The 27,442-nt window shown below is 32.7% G+C and overlaps 1 protein-coding gene across 1 annotated transcript in view; it reads right to left on the reverse strand.

The window, feature by feature from the left end:
- Positions 1-22,776, reverse strand: part of LOC129220966 (potassium/sodium hyperpolarization-activated cyclic nucleotide-gated channel 2-like) — a 130,857-nt gene extending 108,081 nt beyond the window's left edge. The window contains exon 1 of the mRNA XM_054855401.1: positions 22,748-22,776. Coding sequence (XP_054711376.1) covers positions 22,748-22,776 — 29 coding nt within the window. The remainder of the gene's footprint in view (positions 1-22,747) is intronic.
- Between the last annotated feature and the right edge of the window lie 4,666 nt (positions 22,777-27,442).

Raw genomic sequence — 27,442 nt, forward strand, 5'->3', positions numbered from 1 at the left:
TAATGGGAAGATCTTAAAACTAAAGAACTTAATATTTGAAACCTGAATTGGTAATCTGTAAAGCATAGAAAAAAATAGAGTTAAAATCTGAGGGCCCTAACTGATTAACATGATCAACAACAGGTGTTGGCAGAGATTTTGACATCCTACGAAGAAAAAAATATACATTACATCAGAGTATAAGAATCAAAGCTTTGAAATCTTCGATAAGTTCCATTGATACACGCACACACATACGGAAAGAGAGGGGCATAGAGGCAAAGAGATACATAGATGCCCACCCCCATAAGGGCAAGGGCGCACCCCCTTAAATGTCGTGAAGACCCCCAGAACAAGAGTCCCACCCCAAAAAATGAGAAAAATACCCCTATCCCCTAAAATTTCAAAAGCGCATTCTGTGCCATGACCCCCCCCCCCCGAGAAGGCTTCCCCTGAGTAAGTAATAATCTTTAAAAGAAAACCTTTTTAGTTACATTACATTAAACCGTTCTTTGGTTAATGAATGGAAACACTATAAACTTTTAAAATCCTTCGCAGTTCTGGTCATCTATTGCAGTATAATGTACAATACGCGGAAAAAGGAACAATATAGATGATACAACTCTATACTATTTTGCTTCTTTTTTAAAACAACTGAAACGTAACTTGTTGATCAAAAGATATCGCTGCTGGTTTTCACGGTCATTCCGCCCAGCATTATTTTAAAAAATTTTACACCTAAATTTTCCATAAAAATAAAATCCATTTTTAACCAATACTCATAAAGAGACCTTTAAGCAATACTCTTTTAATAAAATAAGAACTCCTCTCAAAATAATAAATAAAAATAAGTGCGTTAATTTAAAATAACAAAACTGTCTGCTTTGTGATAAAGCACAAAATATCTTGCTATTACGCTTTAATGCCAAAGCTTAATTCCTAACAAGTATAAAAGTCGTTATTTTTCTGTGATTCTTTTATTTAGTCCTATAATCGCCCAAACCTCCTTTTAATTATAATCCTTAAGCTAGTAACAATTGCAGTTACGTATTACTTATTTCATAACTCTTTTGATATTCATCTCAGAAAAATCATTTCAGATTTTGAAACTCTTTTGTGTTACAAATGGCTATAATCTGAATTGTCAGTTCAGTTAAACACCAGAATCAACAATGGCAAACCCAGATAGAGAAAACAAAAGATCTTTATGTTGCGCCTCTAATAAATTTAAACAGTTCAATAAATATTTCACTAGAAATGTAGCGTTCGCGAGCTATTTTTAGCTTCCACTTTTAGGGGAGCATTCGAATACAGATGTAGAGGCGCCGCGCGAAGTTCGATCCACCCCAGTTCTATTTCCTTTGCGGACAAGATTAAGTGAGATTTCTGCTTGTTTAGCAAATCTGGACCGCTCGCAATGATTCATGTCGGTCTTGCAAGTCGTCGAAGTGTCGACTGGTGCATTCTACCGTGGATAAACCCGGAATTTGCGGACTAGGGGTTTCTTTAATTACTGCTAATTCCATGCCGGAGGGGTGGCTTGGGGGGGGGGAGGGGGGCATTTTAAAGAGCTATGCCGACCTCGCTTGATCCCTGTGTGGCGTTTCAGCGTTGGCAGCTGCATTTAGATTGATGGATTGGAACAGGGAATGTTTTGAAGTTGGGTTTAGTAGGGAATTTGTTAATGGGATAAAATTTTAATAGCTGGTGTTTAAGTAAACTGGTTATGCTCATCAGTTTTGTTTGTGCATTTAAAAATGACAAACAGTTTGCATAGTTGTATTTAATGTTATGTCAAATTGTTTAGTAACTTAGTAACATCTAGTTGGAATACATAGTAAAATAGCACATTTTATTAAGTTTGCTGGAAAAAGTAAAATAAAATGTGTAATATTGTGTTTGACAAATTCCTGCTTTATGCAAGCATTAGAAACTTAAGAAGAAAAAAGCCACTGAATAAAATAAATCCTTTATTTATTTATTACTAGTGGAATCCGCACGGCTTTGCCCGTAATAGAAAATTAAAAGTTCTTTTGGTTCGCCTGCATATTTACAAATCATGTATGGTGAATTTTCTCGCCAATTGGATTGTGCCCATATTACGGTTCCACGTTATGATAATTTCGTAATTTACTCGTCCATCTTATGATAATTTTGTTTTTAAAACTGGAATAGAAAAAGAACCACATCGAATTTTCGAAAAATCGCTTCGAGGTGCACACCCTCATGCTACAAACTAACTTTGTGCGAAATTTCATGAAAATCGGCCGAACGGTCTAGGCGCTATGCGCGTCATAGAGATCCTGACAGACAGCGATCCGGACAGAGAGAGATCCTGACAGACAGATATCCGAACAGAGTGAGATCCTGACATACAGAGATGCGGACAGAGTGACTTTCAGCTTTATTATTAGTAAAGATTAGTAACTGCTATTGCATGCAATATAGCAGACATTCCGGTTATCACATCCAAAGACTGCAGTTTTGTTCTTAATAGAACTCATCGGTCTGGATTAGTGACTATCTGGGCTAGAGGCACATGTCATCTCATTGAAGCTGAGAGTCCCAACAAACTGGTTGATAAAACGAATTTTTCTACCAGTTTATTGGCACTTTCAACTTCAATAAGATGACATCTGCCTCCAGCCGGTCATTCACTAATCCAGACTGAAGAGTTCTAATAAGAACAAAACTGCAGTCTCTGGATGTGATAACCGTGCTGTCTGGCCTATTACATGTAGTTCTGGGGCCTAGCCAATTGGCTTAGGGGTGTAGATTATTTGCTAAATGTTGCTATTAGTTTAGTTATGAACATCATCTTTATCGATGTGATGCTTTTTTTTCCACCCTAACCGTTGCAAAAATGTTTCGCAATCAAAACTGCAAGTTTGTTCGTCGGGAGGGAGGGGGGTTGGCTTCTTCAGCTTGATCCCCTAAAATGGTAGCTTGTATCCACCCCTGCCTTCTTCTGTACATTTCTAGAAAGAAAACGTCTAGAAAATACCGTGTTTAAGCACTGACTGGAGTGATCATTCACTCGGTTCATGCACTTTTTTACTTCCTTTTACAAAAAAAAAAGGAAGTATCGTATTCGCGAAAAAAATTTCACTCAAAAATCGGGCTTAATTTCCATTTTTCTCACCCCCGAATGGATGTTGAATTTTTTTTCCCTACGCGACCACACGTAGATATGTCTAGGAACGTACAGACACCCGAAATATCCATTTTGAGGACCCCCGAGTTAATTACAATGAATTTTCTCGTGACGTCCGTATGTACGTATGTATGTGCGTATTCAAAAACGGTATGTCCTAGAAAATTGAAATTTGGTACATAGACTCCTAGTGAGGTCTACTTGTGCACCTTCCCTTTTGGTTGCATTCGGATGTTCCTAAAGGTGTCTTTTGCCCCTTTTTGGGGAGAAATCATTGTTAATTTCGATGTAAACTCAAGTTGTGTTATACTTTGTCGGACATTTAGCAATATATCGCCAGTCTTTTGGTAGCCAAGTTTTGTCGCCAACTTGGCGACAAATTGGGCGATTTTTTTTTTTTTTTTTTTTTTTTTTTTAATTTGGTTTCAATTTGGCCACTGTTGGTGATACTTAGAGAGGAAACAATTGAATCACATTAAAATTACCAATAATGGGGAAATGACATTAAATTTGAGTAAAAGGAAGTCATGTGATGCACACATCAGCTCGTTTCGTTTCAACTCCCCACAAAAATCTGATGCAGAACTATAAAGTTCTTCCACATTTTTAAAAGTAATTACATAACTCATCTTAAATATTTTCAACGTCATTTTTCTTACACTACAATTTTTAACGACAACCCTACTATTCTGACTAAACCAGTTAACTTCCTCAAAACAATTTCCGTCCCAATTTATGAACTCTAATAAATATTCTAAACTTTTGAAAAGTTTTCCCATTTTTCAATCATGAGCATCATCAAAGGAGCTGCCTTCACGTAAGAAGAATTAAAATATTTTCTTTCTTTAATAAAGCTTCTTAAGTAAATAAAAGTCAATGTGATAAAATCATATCACACTCTGAATTGGATTTAGAAACTTTATCACTCGGCCATTGTGTTCGGTAAATAACCATACTCAGTTCTTCACTTCCATTCATTTTATGATCTTCCGTTCTTTTTGTGTAAAGGATTATTTTCTTCTTTGAAGGAAAGAATAACTCACTGGGGATTGCGAGACGAGTTTTTCTTCTTTAAATAAAATGAAAGATTTTCAGCATCGATTGCCGCAGTAGTCCAAGTATAGTTGCTCACATTTTGAAACCTATTTTTGCTCAAATGTATTTTTAGATTTATCAGACATTTATGAGAGAAATAAAAGGGTAAGTTAATGGAAAGAAGATTAACTTTTTTTACTATGTTTTTTTAAAATGTGTAAAATTCCTTTTAAAAGATTTTCTTTAACTCTTTTAATGCGTTTAATAATAGGGGTACATAAATACTTTCACATTTCTGCAGACTGTTATTAAAATTTTAGAATAATACCATCTGGCTCTTGATTTAATTGTTTTTTTAAAGAAAGTCTTGGGTTTCATATTTTCTAAATAGTAAGCGAATAAAAAAAGCAATATAAAATTTCAACTTTCCAATAAAATTTCATGCGTGGAAAATTTTGGAATGACAGAGTTGAATATCATGTTAAGTGAAGTGTTGCACGAACTGGAGAATGAAATCGATGTACACCGTGGTACATTGGGTACACACACACACACTATTCTGTAAAACAAGTAAATAAAACTTAAATCTTTCTTTTCAAATGTTCCTTTTACTAAACATTAAAATTTTGCTGCATCAGTTATAGTACTATGTACACAAATTTATCGTGTACATAGTATCACTGAAAGTAATCCTTTCGTGAAAGTATCACCTATAATACATTCATACAGATATAAGTATTTCTTTCAAAACTATCAATTTTGTTTGCATGTCTTTGTCTCATAATAGGCAGAGTTTTCCATCAAACTTCACCTAACTTTCAGAAACTTAATAGCATACCAGAGATTTTTCTTTCTTTCTAATGGGGCTGCGGTAGAGGCATTGCCTTTTAAAGAATTAGTGCGATCCTCTTGCATAGCAACCACTCTTTCACGTGGCACTACATTCAGTGGGATGCCATTGCCACGAGAATTTTTACTTCCAGTTTCCCCACTAGATGGAGGCATCTGGATTCTATTTGATGCGAAACAGCACTAGATTTTTTTTTTTTTTGCCAAGAGAGACTTCATGCCAAACGAGTACTCGAGGGATATTTTACGTGCCGCACAATCATACGACATGGACGCTGTCGACTTTCTGCATCTGGAAAATCCACCGATTGGAGCCAGGACCGAACCTGCTCTTTTGGGCGTAAGAAAGACAAACGTCTAACCACTACACTTCTCTGTTGGCATACATGAAAATCATCATACAAAATTTTAAATAAAAATTTCGAAACTTAGCAGCAATATGAACAAGCAAAGCAACTTAATTTATGATTGCGCACACACAAAAGTTACCAAATTTGAACTTTCAAAATTTTGTTGCAAAAAAGATGTGGAGACTCATAAAAGAACTCCGGTTACGTATCATAAAAACTTAAAAAGCTATTGGTGACATAATGAGCCGAATTTCAATGGTTCTCGCTTAAGCGAAAAATTACTAGGGACTGTTCACAAATAACCTGTCCTTATCACAAATTATGCTGAGCAATTGCATGCAACAAACGATCCCTAACGGTTGTCGATTTTTTTTAAAGTTTTAATAATGTTCAATCGGAATTTAACAGGATTTTTTATAAGTTGTGAAATTTATTTGGCATGGCAATTTTTGAAAGTCATGAACTGCTGTCTTTAGCGTATGAGCAGTGAGAAATTAAATGATAAATTAATTAAATGTAATTTTCAATTTAAATAAACATATTTGATCAAATAATAAATTTAAAAGAAAAGATTTTAGATTTTGGAAAAATGGTTCTATTGTGTATTACTGTCAAGTTATTTGAACACCTGACGGAAAATTTTGCTTGTTATGGCTAAAACCGTGCCATCAAAATTGACATTTTTCAAAGGTATGCTTATATGTTTGTGAATATATGTGATACTTTCTATAAACCTATAAAATTATTGTACATAGTAAGTAAAATAATTGCTTTTTTTTGCAGCTTATCCCCCCGATGGAGGATGATCAAAACCATTTTTAGTTTCATCAATTTGTTGCTGGTTCTTTAAAAACATGGGAAATTTAAGCTTTATTATCTCTACATAGTATGAAATGAAGTCCCCAAAAAGCGTCTGTGTGTTTGAACTCGCAAAACTCGAGAACTACTCTGCCGATTTTGCTGAAATTTTCAGTTTGTTCCTTTAAGTCCTGAGAAGGTTTGCAGACCAGTTCGAAAACAATTCCATGAATAGTTATTTTTCTATTCCAATTTACATCCAATTTTCACATAAATTCCCGAATATGGGGGTGAAAAATTACTCGCAAATAGTAATATTACATATCGTTAGAAAGGGTAGAATTTTCCGCGTTCTACGCAATTTGTTTCAATGCTCTAACTCTATTATGGCGGGAGTTATTTGCGTTTTTAGCTCGAATTTTTTTAGGCTTAGCTGAAATTTAGGAACTACTTTCTTCATTAAATAAATCTGTAAAAAGTAAAGGATTTGTCCCACAGCTTTCTTTCTTTTTGACGCCGTTGGAAAAAGCGACCTTTTTTACTGCAGATCTAACTCGACCTATGGTCGAAAAAATAAGCTTTTATCTCGAAAGGAAAAAAAGTTACAAGCCTTTTTAAATCAAGTTTAACAAATCTGGATTCCATTCAAATTGTGAACCATTTTCTTTCGCATTTGAATTCCTCAAACTTATTTTATGTTGTGTTTCCATGGTTACGAATTTTAAATCCATCTTTCTGGATTTAATTTCTTAAAAGTATTTTAATATCTGTCGTCATTGTTTGGAAAGGAAAACATGATGTTTTTTAAAATTTATGTTTTACGCCTGATTGTTGAATATACGTCACTTGACACAATTTTTATTTTCAAGGTAGACCGGGCAAAGCCGGACAACGCAGCTAGTTAAGCATAATTTGTATGTGACAAAAGTTTGGAGAACAACTGTTCCCTTATTTCAAAAGAAAGTCTTTAAAATATGGATTTTTGCGAGTAATGCAGTTTTTGTGTCCGCCACTGGAAAAAGAAAAGTAAATATGATCGAAAAAATACTGATCGATGCATATGCAGTTACTTTTGCTGATAGCGTGCTACCACCACAACTGAGAACATGAAGTTAGTTTCCTTTAAATTGTACATTATATTCTTCCCAGAAATGAAGATAATAAGCAGGCGGAACGAAAATATTAAGGATGAGATGATGTCAGAAGGGTTTTTAAGACATCCGACAGTCTCAGAAAATGTCTTTTCTTTTTACGTGGTCTTTATTACGTCCGTCGCTTTCTCAACCTCTTCTGCTGGATTACCTTACCAAAACTAGCTATTTCAACTTTTTTTAAAGCAAGCACAAGTTTTTGGAATAAATGGATCTGCAATAGAGCATTAGCCTTGGTTGAACTGTGGCGTCATTTAATGTTTTGTAATCGCTTTCATTGTCGATAAAGTGCGTGGATCATAGAATTTTAATACAAAGTAAAAATACTCTGAAGTTCCTTCATTTTATGCGTTTTTTGAGTTGCTGTTATATAGCATTTAAAAATATTAACATTTATATCATATAGGCCAAAAAATAAATAAATAAAAAGAAAAATAATTAATAAATAAATGAAATAAATTATTTCTGTAATTTTCAACTAAGTAAAAAACGACCTACATTGTAAAAAATCTACACCGTTGAAATAGTTTTATAACCATACACAGATAAGACAAATCATATATTCAAAAGCATAATAGAAGGATCAACAGTCGGGGCCCATTCAAATTTTACGGGCTTCCTTGAATCAGAAAGGAGTGGACCCCCACTGTTCATCCTTCTATTCTGCTTTTGAATTTATGATTTGTCTTATCTGTGTACGGTTATAAAACTATTTCAACGGTGTAGTTATTCAGTAGTACTTATTACATTCTAAACTACTGGGCTTATACATTTTTCTTTTTAGTTTTTTTGGTTTTTACGCAGTCGGGTTTTTTGTTTTTATTTAATAATTATGTTCCTTTGCGTTACGTGTGTGACCAATAAAAAGTGACCTGCATATTTTGGGGGGTTAAAAACTTACCAAAAGTCATTATTTAAAAAATTGAGACATAATTATAGTAAAGCGTCTGTGTTCATGATATTTGATAGTTTCCCCAAAAAAAGAATGATTAAGTATAAAAAATGAATTTTACATTTACTTCACGAACAATGCGTTTTTTTTTTTCACTTCGTATAAATGTTATCAAATAAGGCAAAAGTTTGATATAAAAATATTTTAAACTCAAAATTGACGCTAGAACTGAAATGTTTAGATATTTTTGTCCCAAAAAAAAAAGGTTTGTTTCTATTTTTGGTGAAAAAAAAATGGTGAATCAGGACCACTTTTCGTGGAATGGCCCTCCAATGGAAGTCCACCTACCATTTTAACTTTGAATGCGTTTTTCTGAAAATAAATAAATGAATAAATAAATTAATTAAGAATAAAATAATTAAAAAAAATAAATTAATAAAAAATAAATTAATTTATAAAAAAATAATTAATTAAAAACAAATAAATAAATCAATGAAACTCTCCTTCCCTCTCTTTAATTATGCTTCAAATATGGAACGAGATACGTTATTTTTCCTTCCAAAGTCGCTAATACAGTTACTTGCTGCAATTTGTACGAAATAAATATTTTTGTTTAGTGGAGGAAAATCTGAAAAACATTTTATTTTCCATTCATTTAAAAACATTTTGTCTTCTACTGCCAAAATGTTTTTAGGTAAGAAAAATGTTTTTTAGAGCCAAGAAAAAAACCTTGTTTTTAACTCATTTATAATAAAAATGGCATAATTCATAGTCTTTAGAACGTCTGATATCCGATTCTAATTAAAATACCTAGCGTAAGCATTAATTTAACTCTACTTTGCGAATAGTTTTTTTCAAAACTTGTTATTATTAATTTTATAAGTTTCTACTTTTGTGAGCAATTCTAAGAAATATGTCATGTGGGTTCGAGTCAAGAGTTTTAATATCGATATGTTTCTGAGCGTAATTTGCAGGTTTTAAAATGTTTGATAACTAATCCTGATTAAAATATTTTCCATAAAGATTAATTTAGCTCTACTTTTCAAATATTTTTTTCAAAATTTGTTATCATAAATTTTGTAATCATCTTTTTCATCACTTTTGTGAGCAATTCTAAGAGATATATCATGTGATTTAAACTAAGAGTTTTTACGTCAACATTTTTCTCGACTTGCATCAAATATGTATTCAAAATAAAAAAATATATATTTTTTCGTAATAATTCATGAAAATATTTCACATCCTTTTTTTTTTGCAGTGAACTACGCAGTTAAAAAAACCATTACTAATTATTTTATTACTGGGTGGTAGTCCAAAACTTTAAAAGACTTGTAAAACAAAAATTAGAAATTACCTTAAAAGTTTCTATCCCATAATTTCCCGGGAAGTCATTATTGGAATTCACATTTCTCTTCTCGAGTACGACACGCTGTCATCTAATTTAGTTATGGTAGCTATTTTAAGTTCTCGGAAAGTCCTTCACTGCGAATTGAATAATGATTCAAATGCTTAGTAAATCCTATTCAAGTGATGAGCAGAAAATTAGAACAAATAGATAGAAGGGCATTTGACAAATGAGCAAGAGAGTTGAACCGAACCCAGAGGCAAGTTGCTCAACTTAATGGTAATGCTTTTCAAAAGGACTGATAGAATTGCACCGAAAGATATCCTTTTCTAATTATGGAATATAAATGAACGAAAATCTATAGCAATAAATTGTTGATTAGTTTTAAGGATCATAATGATGACATATACACAGCATATCACAAATGGGATAGATTTATATTCATATTGTATTTATGGAGTAGTGATATAATTTTTTTTTACATATTGTCAAGGCAATTTAAAAAAGCTTATTTTTATACATTAGTTTGCTAACTTAAATTTGCTTAACTTAATGGCAATGCTTTTCAAAACGTGATAAATTGGGCCGAATTTCTAATTATAAAATATAAATACGAAAATTAAGAGCAATGGATTGTTGATTGACTTTTAGGATTAAATGAAGAGATGTACACAGAGAGAGCAGATCGCAAATGGAACAAGTTTCTGTTTATACTTTGTTAAAAAATTATATCACTTCTCTATAAAACAAATCGTCAAAGCAATTTAAGAAAGCTTATTGTTATACAATAGTTATTTTAGCTTAAATCTGCTTAACTTAATAGTAATGCTTTTTAAGAGGACTGATAAAATTGCACCGAAAGATATCCTCTTCTAATTATAACATGAAAATGGAGGTAAATCAACAGCAATGGATTGTTGATTAGTTTTAAGGATCATATTGAAGAGATTTATTGTAGCCATCAGATCACAAATAGGATAAGTATCTGTTCATTAGTTATTTTATGGAGAAGTGATATAAAATGTATGATATATTGTCAAAGCAATTTAAGGGAGCTCATTGTTATACATTAGCTTGCTGAACTTAAAGTTGCTTAACTTAATGATTTTGCTTTTTAAAAGGACTGATAAAATTGCACCGAAAGATATCCGCTTCTAATTATGGAATATAAATGAACAAACATGTACAGAAACGGGTTGTTGATAAGTTTGAAGGATCTAATGAAGAGCAGATCACAAATGGGAAAAGTTTCTATTCATAAGATATTTTCTGGAAGAAGAGATGTAAAATTTTTAAACTCTTATTTGTAAAGCAATTTAAGAAAGCTTATTGTTACACGTTAACAAAACCACACTTCTTCTTAATTTTATACTTGTTGCTATTAAAAATTGTAAGAACGAAATTATAGGTTCATAAATGTTTTCATTATCATTACTTTCTTAATTATTATTATATTTTAGCTACTTATTTTATTGTATTATTATTATTTAACAATTTGATCCTGAAATATTTATTTTCTTACTGCAAAAATAATTAAAATGGAATGACATTTTGTCACCATTAACCACGTTTTCACCAGTAACTCGCTGGGTAACTCACTAATAATCGTCTTTCTTTTTTGGTGAGTTCCCCCAGCCTTTTTTGCCAACTACAGCATGACTGCAACCAACAAAACCAAAGTCTCACTTAAAAAAAAAACTACTACTGATTTTTAGCCATGAAAAGTTATTTAAGAAAAGAAAAGAGAAGCATGAAATTGTCGGATGAAGTCGTTTATTTAAAGCATTGAAAAAACTATAAACGTTTGGCTTCTTTTGCTGTTTTTGAGCTACTAATTCCTTCTATTTCGTTTTGCTCAAAGTAGGTCCTCGAATTATTTTTTATGTGTAGGTTAGGTTATCATAGAATAAGATAAAGCTTTTTTCTTACATCTATTTGACATTTTGTCTTCGAGGTAGTAATGTATGGGTGTGACAACATTTGCTGATTTAGACGTAGCAGGAACAACCATATCTGGATGTTTGAAAGAACAGTATTATGTCGGAGATAGCGGAGTACCTGAGATCCTTATAGATACATAAAAGCCGATTCACTGATCGAGTACCGCTCTGACGTCACCAACAATGAAACTCGCACCATTGCATGTTAATTTGATAGTTTTTTTTTTTTGGTAATGTTTGACATGCAGGGAAATGCTTCATTTTGACAAGGCTGAACTGGATCCTGTAACTTAACTGTTTTACTGGGAAGACTAATTTTAGGAGACGACAAAACGAAAAAGTAATTAACAATGAACACTATCTACTGGAGTTTTAATATTATTCCAGTGGAGTTGCGACTAAAATTTCAACTATCAAAGTATCACCAAACAGGCAAGTGTTTCGTTCAATTGTAGAAGCAGTTTTGTAGCAATGTAGAGGCAAACCGTCATACCTTGACAGGCGATTTTCTAGTTTAGAAATAATATTCATACAAAATATTTTAAATGGAGAGATACATCTCGAAGCGTCTTTTCAAAGATTCGATTTTGTTCTTTTTCTATTCCAATTTCAAGAACATTTTATAGAGCGAATTATCATAACGTGGACGAACAAATTATCATAACTTGAACGAACAAATTACCATAACGTGGACTATCAAATTACCATAACATGGACTAGCAAATTCCCATATGCGACCGTGAACGAGCAAATTAACCTAGCAAATTGGCGAGAAATTCATTATCCATTATTTGCAAATATACAGACGAACCAAATGACCTTTTAATTTTCTACTACGGGCAAAGCCGTACGGGTACCACTAGTACTTCTTAAGGAAATGTGTTTAACTGTAATAATTAAAAAAAAAATCCTGGTATATCTCGTCATTTTTGGAAAACGAAATTATTCGTCATTTTGCCCCTCATATGGGGTACATGTAGTAACTCGTTTGAATGATTGGTGAAATGCCTCGTCAAAAACGCAGAGTACACCACTCTCTTTCGCTATAATTTCGGTATTTGGACTCTTCAAGGTGTCCAGGAGATATTACTAACGAGAAAACCAAACTATCACATTCTCGCGAAACTCATTTCCTCCAAATCGAGGCTCACAATGAGCGCAGGAAACGTTGTATTTGACAGGTTATGAATTCATAGCAGATAAATGGCATTTAGAAAACTACAAAGACTTGTGATAGAGTATCAAACCTTTCAGAAAGTTTATGAAAGGGAATAAACGAGTTTATAATTTTGTTATGATTTGATTTTTTTTTTGTAACATCAAAGGGTGAATTTTTCTTAACTTATTAAAACAGATATTTTTGCTTTGCAAAACATACCAAAATCTCCAGGAATTAAAATGGATAGATGGTCAAAGTACAACACATAGTCCAATGAATATTTTAGGTGAAAGTCATTGGCAAATCTTGTAATGAAGATACTTAAAATTTAGTTTTGACTGATAGGGATAGGTAAGCGTTTTACTTCATATTGCAGTAAACGTTTGAATCAACATAATACACTACTTTTAAAGCACTTAAAGCAAAGTAAATGGTCAGATATGAATGAACTAATCGAATCCTTCAAGGGAAACTACATCTGTAATAAGTCAACAAATTATCGGTCAATAAATAATACTCCAATAGCTTGTGTCGAAACGTTTACAGATTACTTGGACTATTACCAAAAACACATAATAAATACTAGTTAAAAATAAATTTTTAACCTTTGTGTGATAAATTATAATCGAAATTAAGAAATGCAGAGACGTGATTCGCGGTTGCAATTAATTCCTTTTTTAAAACAAAATTGAGTTTAATGATAAAAAGACATCCGACCCTTTGTTGAATGTCTAAAAGATTGACTTGAGTGATTTGGTCAGTATCTGTAATAAAAGGTAGCTAGTCCATGAATATATTAGAAACATACCATGAACACTCTAAGAAAACTTTCTGATGTCTTAAACGAAGTTGAAAAATTTGACTCTTCTTAAAAGAAACAAAAACCCAAAAATGTCACTTAGAAGCTCCGACTGAAGCCTTACCAGGATTCAAATGACTAATGAAATCATTCGGAAAATAGGAAACATGTTGTAAGACTTTTGTGTGTTCCAAAGAAAAAACCTAGGTCGTAAAAGAGGCCATGAAATGCAATAACCAGATTGATTTCCAATAAACATCAAATCACTATTTCTTCAAACATGGGAAAGGTGTCACAGCGTAACTGAAAGACGCCATACTGCCGTGGGCAGGTACAGGGTAGTAACTGTTTTTTTTTTGCACGAAGAAAATGTCTATGTCCGATAGTGTTAGTACTGAATCAAAAACTCGTTTCGTCAAGTATCTCGAAAACTCGTTTCTGCAGATACTGCTGTTTACCTGTCCACAGCAGTAAAGCGCAATGCACTTTGCAATCTGAAAAATCCATTTTCTAACCCTTCAGAGGGAATACCTACAAAAGCTGATTTAATTAAAAATTAAATTTCTCTAGTTTAGTTCAACATCATTTCTCACTGTTTCAGCAAGGACTTTTTCATACCTTATCAAGGCATGGCGCGTAGTGAGGGAAAGGAAGGGGGAGGTCAAAACCCTCCTGGGTTTTAATATATTCCGCCAATTCTTATGATAGAATTGTGATTATCACAAAGAAGACAAACTCGGACTTCGCCAGCAACCAAGGAAGATTAGCTCGAGGCTTTTTAGTTGGAGGGCTAGAAATCTCGATTCGAGTTCGATGGGGCTGAAAAATCTTGATTATTGTTTTATGGCTTACTGTCATTCTTGTAATTTGATGTTGTCAACTTGCTCTCTAACGATATCGAGGTATCACGTAGCAAATATTCAGTATTGTCACAATGCTACTGAAAGCCGCAGTAGCGTGTTGGTACTACCCCTTGAAATTTTACGTACCCAAGAGCTAACTAACCCGGAATGCCTGATATATGAGGTTATTTAACATTTTGATTGCGTCAGTTCCGGTGTGAAACATGCTTCCTTGTTAAAGCAAGGGAGTTCAAGCTTCTTCTCAAGACGTACGAGTTTGAAGTTGTTCCTTTTGCAAGATAAATCTCGTCTTCAAATTAATGCATTATTGCAACTTGGTGTTAGAACCTCGCTCTCGAATTCTCAAAATTATCTTAGTACTACCTAAAGCTTTGTAATAAAAACAAGTTGTAAAACAGTTTTTTTACACTTCTTAATTATTAGTCCTTTTTCGTAAGGCCGTAAATGCATCGTGTTGCCATTTGACAATATACCCAATTTAGCCCTCTAAACCACTAGTAAAAACAAATTAAAACTCTGTAGCTGCCAATAACCAAGAAAATTCCCACTAAAGATGCCATTAAATCAATTTTCAACTCGTAAATGTGAAAAACAAAAATTGATTTCTTTTTTCGGCATTCGCGAAAGGGGGACTTTTTTTGTGGGGTGGGGGAGGATAGTGCTCTTGAAAATGTCTACTTTTTTTATTGCTGTGAGGAATAAAGTTTCATTCCCTCTTTCATAGTAAGGCATTTTACAATTTTTATCTATGATTTGTGACAGTTGATGGTAAATTATTAGTAATTTTTTTTAGTAAAAGCCCAATGTTGCTAAGCGGTTGTCTGACCGTGAAGCATATCAAAATATAACTATAATTTTTTAAGTATCTTTCTCATAATTTCAAGATATGTTTGAAGCTAAAAAACACATTTTGAAAAGTTTTTTTTTTTACTGCATTTAAGTTTTAAAGTTAGTACTTAATCTTCTATCTGTGTAAATAATTCTTTACTTATAAAGAACAAAGGCAATAACTCTTTTATTTCAATACTTTTTTATACATTCTTTGTCTTAGTCGGTTGAGCTGGTTGGTGGAACAGGTTTCTAATCCACGCCAAAGACACTAATGAGAAAAGGCGATTGAAAAGCCAACTATTGATAAACTACACAAATTAATTCCCTGGCTGAACTTTAGCAAGCACAGCATTTTGGAACTTATGAAACTCGACAATATTTGAAAATAATCCAGGTTTTTATTTCCAAATATTCCTCCATTCAATTTAAATATAAAAGCACTTTTAAAAGGTTTTTTTTTTTTTTTTTGCTATACACTTGCTTGCTCTTGACGTATTCCTATTTTAAACGTCATCAATGTGAACGAAAAAATCTCCATTGCAGAGTTGCTATTGCTTATCTTCCAAAAAAATAAAATGACATTTGAGCTTTTGAGAAACTTTTTAAATATCTAACTACCATTTTGCCCGAATACTATAAAGATGCTAAAAGTATTCTCTACCCGAAAGCGCAGCTTGAAGGAAAGATAAGCAAGGTTGGAAACGAGTAATATTTCTAAATATACCTCAAAAATTACGTGCCTTTCTTCCCGAATGCTATCTCATAGATTTCACACACGTGCTATTCAAAACCAGGTCTAAAGAGGATACCATACAATGAGAATACAAAAGAACTTTCAGGCATGATTCTTTTTGAAGGAGAAATTATGCGTTACCTTTCACGCAAATAAAAGAAGGAAAATCGATATGTATATAGGAGGAATAATTAAATTACTAGTTGACCTTTTATGAGGAATGCCATGAAGGAATTGTTAGAAATTTAATTATCTGCGGAAGTTTTAACTAAAAAAAAAACAATGCTATGTTAGAGGTTTTGTTTGTTTAGTACTCAAAGATAAATATTTAAGTAGTAAGTACTGTGTATTTTTCTGCTACAAAAACACGATCTGTGGGAAATGCAAAATATTCTGTTTATTAAAATAATTTGTGCTCAAATATTTTCGAAAAACGATCGAAAATATGCAGGAATGATCGAAGTTACAATGATGCAAAGAAGACGTATTTTATTTGTAGGGATTATTTATTATGTTGTCACAATAAAAAAAAAAAAAAAATAAAAAAAATAAAAAAAACAGGCGTGTAATATTTATTTGTCAATCTCTAAAGACTGTGTTTATTTGATTTTTTTAGCCGTAAAAAACTACACATTTCTTGACGGATTTAAAAAAGATTTTCTACAAAATTCAGTCTTTGCCTTTAAAAAAGTGTTACATAAAGGGTGTTCTGTTTTAACCTGTAAGTCCTAGATTTTCGCAACCGTTAGGTCCAGCTGCATATTTCAAATTGCAAAAATGTTCAAAACCAGATGCAGTGTTAAGATACTGAAAGTTTGGAGCGCAAATAAAAATAAGTCAAGAAATATAAAATTTAAAGGCCCTAAGTAGTAATAACTAGGCCCTAACTTATACTTAGGGAAACAATCTCCCGTTGAAAAATAATTCCAACACAAAAGATTTGACATTAGTGCGGCCAATATTCACCGAGATATGAAACGCAGCGTCTTGTGACTTACACCACTTTAAACTCGCCGTCAATAACACTTTTTGAGGGAAAATATGGTGGTTAATTAGGGTTTAAAATTATATGTGTGCATAGAGAGCGGTTTTCCAAATTGTTCGATGTTTTGTAGTGTGTTTCTTCTTATCATGGCATAACATTTTCATTTATTATTGAATAGCAATGAAAAATATAAATACTTAGCTTTTTTACTTCGACAACCTAACAATCTTCTGAAAATGCGATAAATTCCAATCTCATCTTCTGTATGGTCGAACTTTGAAGTCTAATATCCCCTTGAGTTTTAGTCTCACAAATGTCAAGTTTCCTGTGTTAGTAATATTTTTCAATGAAGATGATTTCCCTTAATATAAGTTAGGGGACCTAGCGCCGGTATAAAAAGTTAAATTTGAGTTTTTTGACTTATTTTTTCTTTTCACTTCAAAGTTTCAATATCTTGACTCTGCATTTCATTGGGAATTATCTTTAAAGTGAAGAAATTTTGGTAGAATGAAATTAATGCAATAACTTTGCCACAAACAGAACTGTATGTATTGCCGCTAATTTCATCACTTACAAGGAATTACGTTAAATCACTAGTTGTTAAAAAATCGCAATACTGTTATTTTATACTACCATATTTTCAATTGAATGAGAAGATAGCATGTAATATATCATAAATGAGGGAAACACGGTAAGTTTTTGTTTTCGTTAATTTGAATGTATTAGGTCATCTTTACTAATAATAAAGCTGAAAGTCTCTCTGTCTGGATATCTCTCTGTCCAGGTCACTCTCTGTCTGTCAGGATCTCTGTGACGTGCATAGCGCCTAGACCGTGCGGCCGATTTTCATGAAACTTGGCTCAGAATTAGTTTGTAGCATGGGGATGTGCACCTCGAAGCTATTTTTCAAAAATTTGATTTTGTTCTTTGTCTATTCAAATTTTAAGAACATTTTCACGAGTAAAATTATCATAAGATGGAAGAGTAAATTACCAAGTTATCATAACGTGGAACCGTAGCATGGGCAAGCCAATTGGCGAGAAATTCACCATTCATTATTTGTAAATGCACAGGCGAACGAAGACCTTTTAATTTTCTACTACGGGCAAAGCCGTGCGGGTGCCACTGTTAGACAATAAGGAAAGTTATTGTCATTTCAACTAACTTGAATCGTCATTTTGTTTTGCTTTCTTCTCGTTCAATTTCTTTTTTTTTTCTCTCTTACTTTACTAACCTCGTGTTATAATTCTATAATTGCCGACCACCAAATTCAACAATAGTCAATTTTCCCTGTATAGATACTAATAAGTGAAACATTTCTTAATTGAGTCAAAACACACAAACAACAAAATAATTTAAAAAATGAAAATACATAGAGCAAAATAAAGTATTCGAACAAAGTGTTTCGGGAAGGTTCTTTTTAAATATTAAAAATGTTGTTTTTGATTCGAATCCTGAAAACATCTTTAAAAGAGAACAAAAAGATAAACATAACGACTAGCTACCACACATTTATCAATCTTAATTGCCAGATTTCACATCGTTATTTTTTAATGTTAATTAAATAAAGTGATTTTTTTTTTCTTGATGTATCGGAGAACGTTTAGGGGAATTGAAGTCCTCGTTTATTGTTTGTACCTTTTTTTTTCTTTCTCTACCTTTTTGTTTCAGTTTACCATATGTTCTAAAAGTAAAGTTTGATAAGAGGCAATGAAAAAGTTCAGAACTTTTTGGAAGTTAGAAAAAACAGGAAACAACATATTTTATTGCTGAAACTTGTATTTGAGAAATAGCGTCTAAGCTTGTGCGTAATGTCTTTTGGCGACATTGCTCTGATAGTGTCGAAAAATACTGATAAAAGAAATGCGCTTCGAAGAGAAATTGCCATCCTTCACACAGAAAGAAACGTGAAAACAATTTTGATGCAGTGATACCAGTTACGTTATTTATTATTTTTTATCGCTCAGAAGGGCCTCCTGTTCCTCAAGAGTTATGAAAATATAGTGCCCGATAGGAAGGGAGAAAATAGTTTTCAGAACAAATTTTATTTAAAAAAATTCAAGTTTTTTTTTTGTTTTTGTTTTTTGAGCAATCACGATTGCTTATTGCTCTCACTTGACGGTTTTGATTTCCTATGATTTTATTTTTCCCCCACCTCTCTCTGCAGCACCACCGTCGACCGGCTTCACAATGCTGCTCCTAGCGAAAACCGTCTCCAGGTTGCGTCAATATCCTACACTTACACGCATACATACACGCACATACACCTACAGCTACACACACAACCCAAACACTCATGCTTGCACACGAACACATGCCTGCACACAGACACAAACTCACATGCCTACACACACATACACATACCCCCTCACACAAACACATACTCCCCCCCCCCACACAAACACACACGCCTACATACACACACACAATCGTGATTGCGAAAAACATAATTCAAGATGTCAAAGTTCAAATTATTTTTTTTTTCATTCTATCAGCAAGTTATACAATTTACATACTTAAACAATATTTTGTCTTACTATAGAAAAAGCGTTGATTAAGATATATAACAAAATGAATGTAAAAAAAAAGTTATGAAAAGTGAATAAAAAAATGGGTAAAAGAGACTATACGAAATAGTTCTGTGAGTCTGCGTGTATTGAAGAATTTCCCCACTTTTTATTCACATTTTTCATAAATCAATTTTTGGAGAGAGTTGAAGGGACCATGTTCACAACACATACAAACTAATTTATTTTCTACACACTGAAACAGTTTACATGATGGGCAGCCAATTTGACCTTTCTCCCGAATAGCGGTCAAAACTATGCCATAAAATGCTATTCCGTTATTCGGTCAGGAGATTTAGTAGTCATCCCTTGACGACTGTCTATAGCCATATGAACCCAGGCACTCTCATGCATCTGCGCAGTAGGCAATCGCGGAAAGCCTCATTACGCAATTATGGAGATCCCAGTTATTAATAATGGGATCCCTGTCAAACCCTAGGCAATGCAACCGCGTGGAGCAAATAATTTCTTACATGTATATAAGAGATTCGTGCAAAAGAAGCATCAACATTAAGCGATTTTTAGTTATCACGAATATTTTTTACATAATCTTTACTAATAATAAAGCTGAAAATCTCTCTGTCCGGATCTCTGTGACGTGCATAGCGCCTAGACTGTTCGGCCGATTTTCATGAAACTTTGCACAGAATTAGTTTGTAGCATGGGAGTGTGCACCTCATTATTTTTCAAAAATTCGATTTTGTTCTTTTTATATTCTAATTTTAAGAAACTTTTTTCGGAGCAAATGGTCACAACGTGGAATAGTAATTTACGAAATTATCATAACGTGGAACGGTAAAACCAATTGTCGAAAAATTTACCCTACATTATTTGTAAATATACAGACAATCTAAAAGACTTTTCAATTTTGTACTACGGGCAAAACCGTGCGGTTGCTACTAGTATTTAAATATTTGAAGTTAAAGAGCAAATTCGTCGCTTTGGAGTAACAGTAAGATATGGTACTGTTATTCCTGAGATTAGATTTCTTACTGTTGCTCTGAGGCGATGATATATGGAATTGAAAGATATTATTACATCACACCGTGAGTAAATGCTTTTTTCTTGGAACGAAAACCTAAGCAGATAAAAATAATATTTAAACAAAATTGTATTACAAGGAGCTATGTTTATTTTTCGTTTTTCAAAAGAAATAATTGTATGTACTTTTGCGGGGAAAGCATAAGTAAATAGAAGAAACAAGGTAAATATATTCACTAAGTAAATTTTAAAAGTCAAAGTAAACAAAAAGTTTTTTAAATATAACTAAAAAAATATCTTACTACTTGTTTTGTAAATAAATTTCGTTATCGGCAAATTAGAGAAAAAATGCATTAAGCACAAGGGAACAAATGTTTGCATGAAGTCCAAACGAACAATGGGGTCGTTTCCAAAATTTTAAAAGTATTTTATTCTGAACTAGTGGTACCCGCACGGCTTTGCCCGTGAAAGAAAAAATTAAAAGATCTTTTGGTTCGCCTGTATATTTCCAAATAATGTATGGTGAATTTTCTCGCCAGTTGGCTTGTACCCATATTACCGTTCCACGTTATGATCAGACAGAGAGACTTTCAGCTTTATTATTAGTAAAGATAAAGAAAACATAGGATCTAACCATTTTTTAAATAATTTAAGTTTAATATTTTTAGAAAATTACTTAAATCAGTGCGCTTGCATTGTTTACATTTCTTTCCGATGACATCCCAAATGATGAAATGTCATTCTGTGTTGTCATTCACAGAGCAAAATATTGTATTTGCATCCTTACTCACGTGTATTGGCAACGATATGGTTGATAGCAAGCGTAGAGCGCAATTTTAATTCGCTTCCTTGATTATCATAACGTGGAAACGCGGTACAAAAATGCGCCAAAGAGCATGATTTGTGACGTCATCAGGACCACGCCTTGTTTGAAAAATCAGGCATTTAAAAAAAATAATTAGAAAATAACTGTTGGGAAAATGAAAGAATTTTCTGGGTTCATGTTATTGTTTTTGCTTATGTGACTTAAAGTACTACTTTTGACTAAAGGAAACAACTGCATTGTAGGATTAACAAATATTATCATGCAAATAATGTGTCAGTTTTTAAAACCCTATTTAAAACTCAAATTATATCTAATAATTTTTTCTGGTTAAAGAGACATTCGTTGTAACTGTTGATAAAGAAAAATCTACACATTCAAGTCTTTTTAATGTATTTCATTATAATAAGGAGTTATGTTATAATTCAGTGCCTACCGCTTACATGAATCGTATTTGTTCCAAACAGTTTTGATTTCATAAAACGGTTGATTCAATAAAGCGGCCAATTCAATAAAGCTGGATTATGTTCTGCTTTTGACGATTTGATTCATTAAAGCGGTTGATTCAATTAACCACTGATTCAATTAACCGGCACGCACTGTATAATGAAACAATATTTTAAAAATATAAACTTCAATTGCATCTCAATACATAAAGTAATAATTCCCAGATAATATCTAAGTATAATAGTGAGGTAGCTTTATAAAGTATGAGCTTAAGTTTTATCGAACGATTGTGAATTTCATTAGTGTTAGGGTTTTTAAAATTTTATTTTTGCTTAATTCTTCAAGAACAGTCGTCTGACCCAATAAAACAAATGAAGAACTAGAATTTTTTATTGTTTTTTGCTGAGTTTAAATTCAGATACAGTAAAACCTGTAAAGTTGACCAACCTTGTAAGTTGACCACCTGTCTAAGTTGACCGCCTTTTTCAGGCACGGAATTATCCTTTATCGTATAAATCAACCTCTGTAAGTTGACCACCTGTTTAAGTTGACAACTAAAGTAGTGCATCGCAAGTGGTCAACTTACACAGGTTTCACTGTTTATTTAAAAACATTTTTACTGTTGTAATATTTGATCCCGTGCGTGAATATTGGTACAAGCTTTAAAAAATCGACGTAAGAAAACTAAGCAAATGTTTAATATTTTTTTTTATACAGTAGTTCCAAGACAGCATTTTTTATTCTTTCTTGCGGGTTTCCTATTTGTAGAACAAAAAAAGAGGTGATTGGCCCAAACATCGCTATTGTTCCTAATATCACCCATCGTAATATTCTAATGACTAATAATGTGAAATATACCATGAATCCTACAAAGCACCAGCAACATCAGCAACAGCAACCAACAAAAACATTGAAGATGCATGCGTATTTCATTTTTGTGCTGTGATTTTTTGGATTTTTTAGAGGTGATTAAAAAAAAAAGCTTTATTTATTATACATATTGTTTTACCAACTCTGAACTACGGACAATAGACTTTCGGTTAAGTTGCATTGGTTTTGAGCTTACAGTGAGAATCTGGAAGTAGAGGCCGCCATGTTTGCATGTTGGGTTGTTCCTAATATGACCCACCGAAGTGTTCCGATTATCGCTCTGAAGGCGATGCACAGAATGGATGAAAAAGGCCAGAACGTCCATTGCATGTTCCTCAGCAACATCCTATAGGTCTGATCACAGTAATATGAACTAATATCAACGTTTTCACCACTCTCTAATATATTCCAGGGCTGGGTCAGCAATTGTTGTCGGCAATTCTTTAAAAATATCCTCCAATGAAAAAAGGAGAAGAAATAAAAGAGAAAGACAGCTCCCTTTTGACAACCTACAAGCTGATTAAACTATAAAAAAAAAAAAAAAATACGAAACGCAGGAAATTTAGGATGCCTTTTGATTTATCTCATTCGAATGAGGACGATAAGCAAACCTACGCGTTAACGGACGAAAGCGAGAATTACAATGACGATGGTGCATTTGGGGAGAATTTTATTCATGTAACGAACATGGTGAAACTTAACAAAGGGACTATCCATAAATGATGAGACACTTTCTGAGGGATGGAGGATCTTGAAATTGTCGTGGACAAAGGGGGGGGGGGAGGGTAAAACGTGTGACAGCCTTTTTAAAATTTTTTTTTAAGAATATATTTCTGAAAAGTAGCGTGACATAGGGGGGAAGGATCTCTTTGTGAAAAAGGGAGGGGGGGGGGGGGCAAAAATGTTGTAAAAGAGGATAACATTTTATATCAAAAGCCCTTAAGATATAAAGAGAATTGATTTCATTAGAAATGTAACAAAAGAAAAAGAAGCCAAAAGTCTTGTAGGGATTGATTGACATGCCGCAATCTTAGAAAATACAAGTTTTACAAAATGTATGCAGATGCGTGTAACAATAAGATATGTTTCGTTTATTTATGCGTTTTTCCAACACCTTCCATGTGGGCAATATTAGGAGCACTCGGTGGGCGATATTAGAAATACCTTATTAGGAACTGAAAAAAGTTATTGATGAGCGATTTTTTATTCACATGTGTATCATAAGTGAGCAATATATCACCCTTTAACTTTATACAATCAAAGTTGTTCTCATATGTTCTATTATCTATACATTACATTCTTTTAATTGTAACTTTGATTTTTTTTAAAGACAGTTATATTGGGACAGTTTATTGTTGGATATTATTTCGCGGTTTTAAATTGCACTTTATTTACTTTCTTTCTTTTTCGTACCCTCCTCCGAAAAATAATGTGCTTGGATGGAATATTTTGTATAATGTGTGATCCATTACAAAAAAGAAAAAAAAAAAAAACGCACAACATTTTATTTTAAAAATCAAGTTTACTGTACTCTATTCACAAAGAGACAAAACTAAGCAAACAGGTTGCCAGAAAGTTTGCCTCGATGGCCACTTTTGAATTTTTTTTTTTTTTTTTTGTCTTTGGAATAAAACAAAAGTGAACCTATAGTATTAGCATTTACCGCCTTCTTGGCTTGGCTTGGCGCCTATTTGCTTCAAACCAAACACGTGATTGAGGTAGACAAATGGCATTCTTTTTTTTTATGTGGCTTATATTTACAGTGAACGCAGTATAGTTATATATTACACATATTGAGTCTGTAAAGATAACTAACTTATACTAATAAATAAATGCCTTAGTCTTTATAAAATAATAGCAGCAAACTGATAGAGAATATTGTGTAGAATTTCTTTGTTCAGTTAATTTACTTGCTGCTTAAAACTCTTTTATAAGTTTTTTAAAATAAAAACAACTTTAAAATTGTTCCAACTAAGACAAAAAATAAATGGAAAGATAAAACACCATTTTACATTGTGGGCGAGTAAATTTCTGAAAAATCAAATTATTTGCAATCTTAAAAAATAAATTTTAAAATATTAACAAAAAACTTAAACTAAGAAAAATAATCCTTAATATTTTTAAAAACTACATTCGCGTGAATCAATACTTTAGCTAAGAATACACAGCTTTGCTCATCACAATAAGCGAAACTGATCATATGATTGAACAGAGTTTCTATGAGCACTGAATGAGTGGTAATAAATACTGTATGATTTGTTATTCCTTTTCAAGGAAGGTGTGAGTTTTGAGGTTTTCGAACAAAGTTATGATCTTTCAAGAAAGAAAATAAACGTAAATCTCGAATATTGTGTCACCTGCTACCTACACTTGTTTATCTTGTGTCACGGTGATGAATAAATATCCTGGCAGCAACTATTTTACTTGAAATTCTTCGAAATGTTCAAAAATCAATCTCAGAAGCATGAAACTGAGTTAAATTACGAGTTACAAAACATCTTTAATTTAATCAGTTAGGAGTTTAAACATTTAATTCTTGTTAAAAATTATCTTGCCGTCAAATTTTGCATTGTAGTTCTCAATATAAAACCTTGTATTTTTGTAACCTGATAACCCAATGAATGTGGTTTTTGTTTTTTATTTTTATTTATTTGTGTATTTTTTGTCTTTATAAAAAAAAGTCCTTTTAGTAGGAAACAAGTTTGCGAATTTCGTAAAGTTGAACATGAACATAAAGAAATAACAAAATGCTTTTGTGCAGAAAATTAAAGGGATATATTACATAAACAAAATAAATTTACAAACGTTTTGGTGCACAAAAATTGCAAATTACTGCAGACACGTGTTTTTCCGAGGTAAGTCATATTTCCTCGGAGGACATTTCATCCAAAAGCTCACACTTCTTTGCATTGAAAAAGGTGTTCCTTGTAGCACCAAAACACGTGTCTGCAGTAATTTGCAATTTTTGTGCATCAAAACGTTGGTTAATTGATTCATTTAATTTCAAGCACAAATACTGACAAATACAAGCACAAGCACTTTTTTCTGAGTAATAATCAGAAAATCACCATTTTTGGGCTTAGGTTAGTCTGGTCCTGAGGTATAGAAGGACTGTTTTTTAGAATTACGTTCTTATGGCTCAATGTGGAATGGGATTCTACGTACAATGCAGCAATAACCTGAAAACCCCCTTTAGGGCTTAGGTTAGTCTGGTTCTGAGGTATAGAAGAACTGTTTTTTAGAGTTACGTTCTTATGGCTCAATGTGGAGTGGGACTCTACGTAAAATGCAGCAATAACCTGACTATCCACTTAAAGGGCTTAGGTTAGTCTGGCCCTGAGGTATAGAATTCACCTAGAATAAAATTAGTTTGTATGATACTTGTTACATTCATTTACTACTTTAATTTTTCGCAAGAAGCATAATTGGACAGATTTAAATATGTGAGATTTTTGGCTCAGATTACCTCTTGGAAATAATAACTTGATTCTAGCAGATTATTCAAAATTATCACATATGATACATTTTTACATATTCATTTTTTCCGACCACAAATCAAAAATAAAATGTTCATAATACAAATGTCGTATATCGCAAAATAAAATATGTTTCTGATTTTAGATTTTTTTTTTTTTTTTGGAATTGCAATTGCATTTGTTTGCGTGAAACTATTTAGATAAGACAATCGCCATTAAGGTTTTTATGGTCATAAATTCTTGCTACTTGCGAACATTGGACGCGTTTTTCCCTACAGTTTGAGAGGAATAATAAAAATGTTTCACTTCCTGTTTGAAGCAGTTATTATGCATCTACATCATTTACTATATTCTTTCCCATAAAATGCAGCTAAAACTAAATATTTAGTTTAGTTACGAATTGAATTTCAAAACTTATAAGCTGGAATTTTTATAACGTTTTATCAAAGTTTTGCGTTAATTATTCGAACCAGAGGTAATTAAAAATAAACTAACTCTTACAGATGACTTTTTTTTTCTTTTGTGAAATTCCAAAAATTCAACTGTAAAGGACAGAAGATTAAAAAATAAGAGACTAGTTAGACACTAGCACTATTTCTCAACTCTTACCCTTAATTTAAAGTGAAGTATGTACAACCTCGTTTTTCCGGACCAAGTGGGAGCAAAGACAATCCGGATTACCGAAAATCCGGATAAGACGTGTAATATGAGTAATGATCAAAGCAAATCCTGAAAAATTCAGACTTAGCGTTCATTTCGACAAAAAAACTAGCCATATTTTATAACATAATTGCATTTAATTGTTACAAGCCCTAAAAAAAATCAAACCGATTTTTCAGATAATGTTTTAGCAATGAATTGTTTCCCTGTCTTCATGTTCAAACATTTGTGTCGTTTTAATTGAAGTCTTAGACTGCAGCTTAAGTTGTGACGCGTCCGCCATCTTGGGGATAAACACCACGTTCTGCCTATGTCTGCTATAATGATGTATCGCGTTTTGCTTCTTTATTGAGATTGTCCTGGTTTGTGGTTGTTTTTGTTTGTGGCTTAACAAATGGAGTAAAAAAATAAATTAAAAAAAACCCAATCACAAGAAGCAAAATAGGTACTTAACCATAGGTGAATTCCAGCGGGAACGGAAGGACATTTATTTACGGAAGGACATTTTTGTCGCAAAAGTGTTCTTCTGTTACCGTTTGTTAAATTTGATTTTAAAAAAAAGTTACTACCAAAACAATTCTTGGCTTCGGCTTTTTTAGCATGATGTGTATAAAAGTCTATGCATCAGTTTTTGAGAAATATGTATTTTGATAAGCTCACAGACAGAAATGCATCGATTTGTTTTTGTAAAAAATGTCCTTCCGTTACCGCTGGAATTCACCCATGGCAGACATAGGAAGAAAACGGCGTTTAGC

The sequence above is a fragment of the Uloborus diversus genome, chromosome 4 (assembly GCF_026930045.1).
Source record: "Uloborus diversus isolate 005 chromosome 4, Udiv.v.3.1, whole genome shotgun sequence".
Lineage (NCBI taxonomy): Eukaryota > Metazoa > Arthropoda > Arachnida > Araneae > Uloboridae > Uloborus > Uloborus diversus.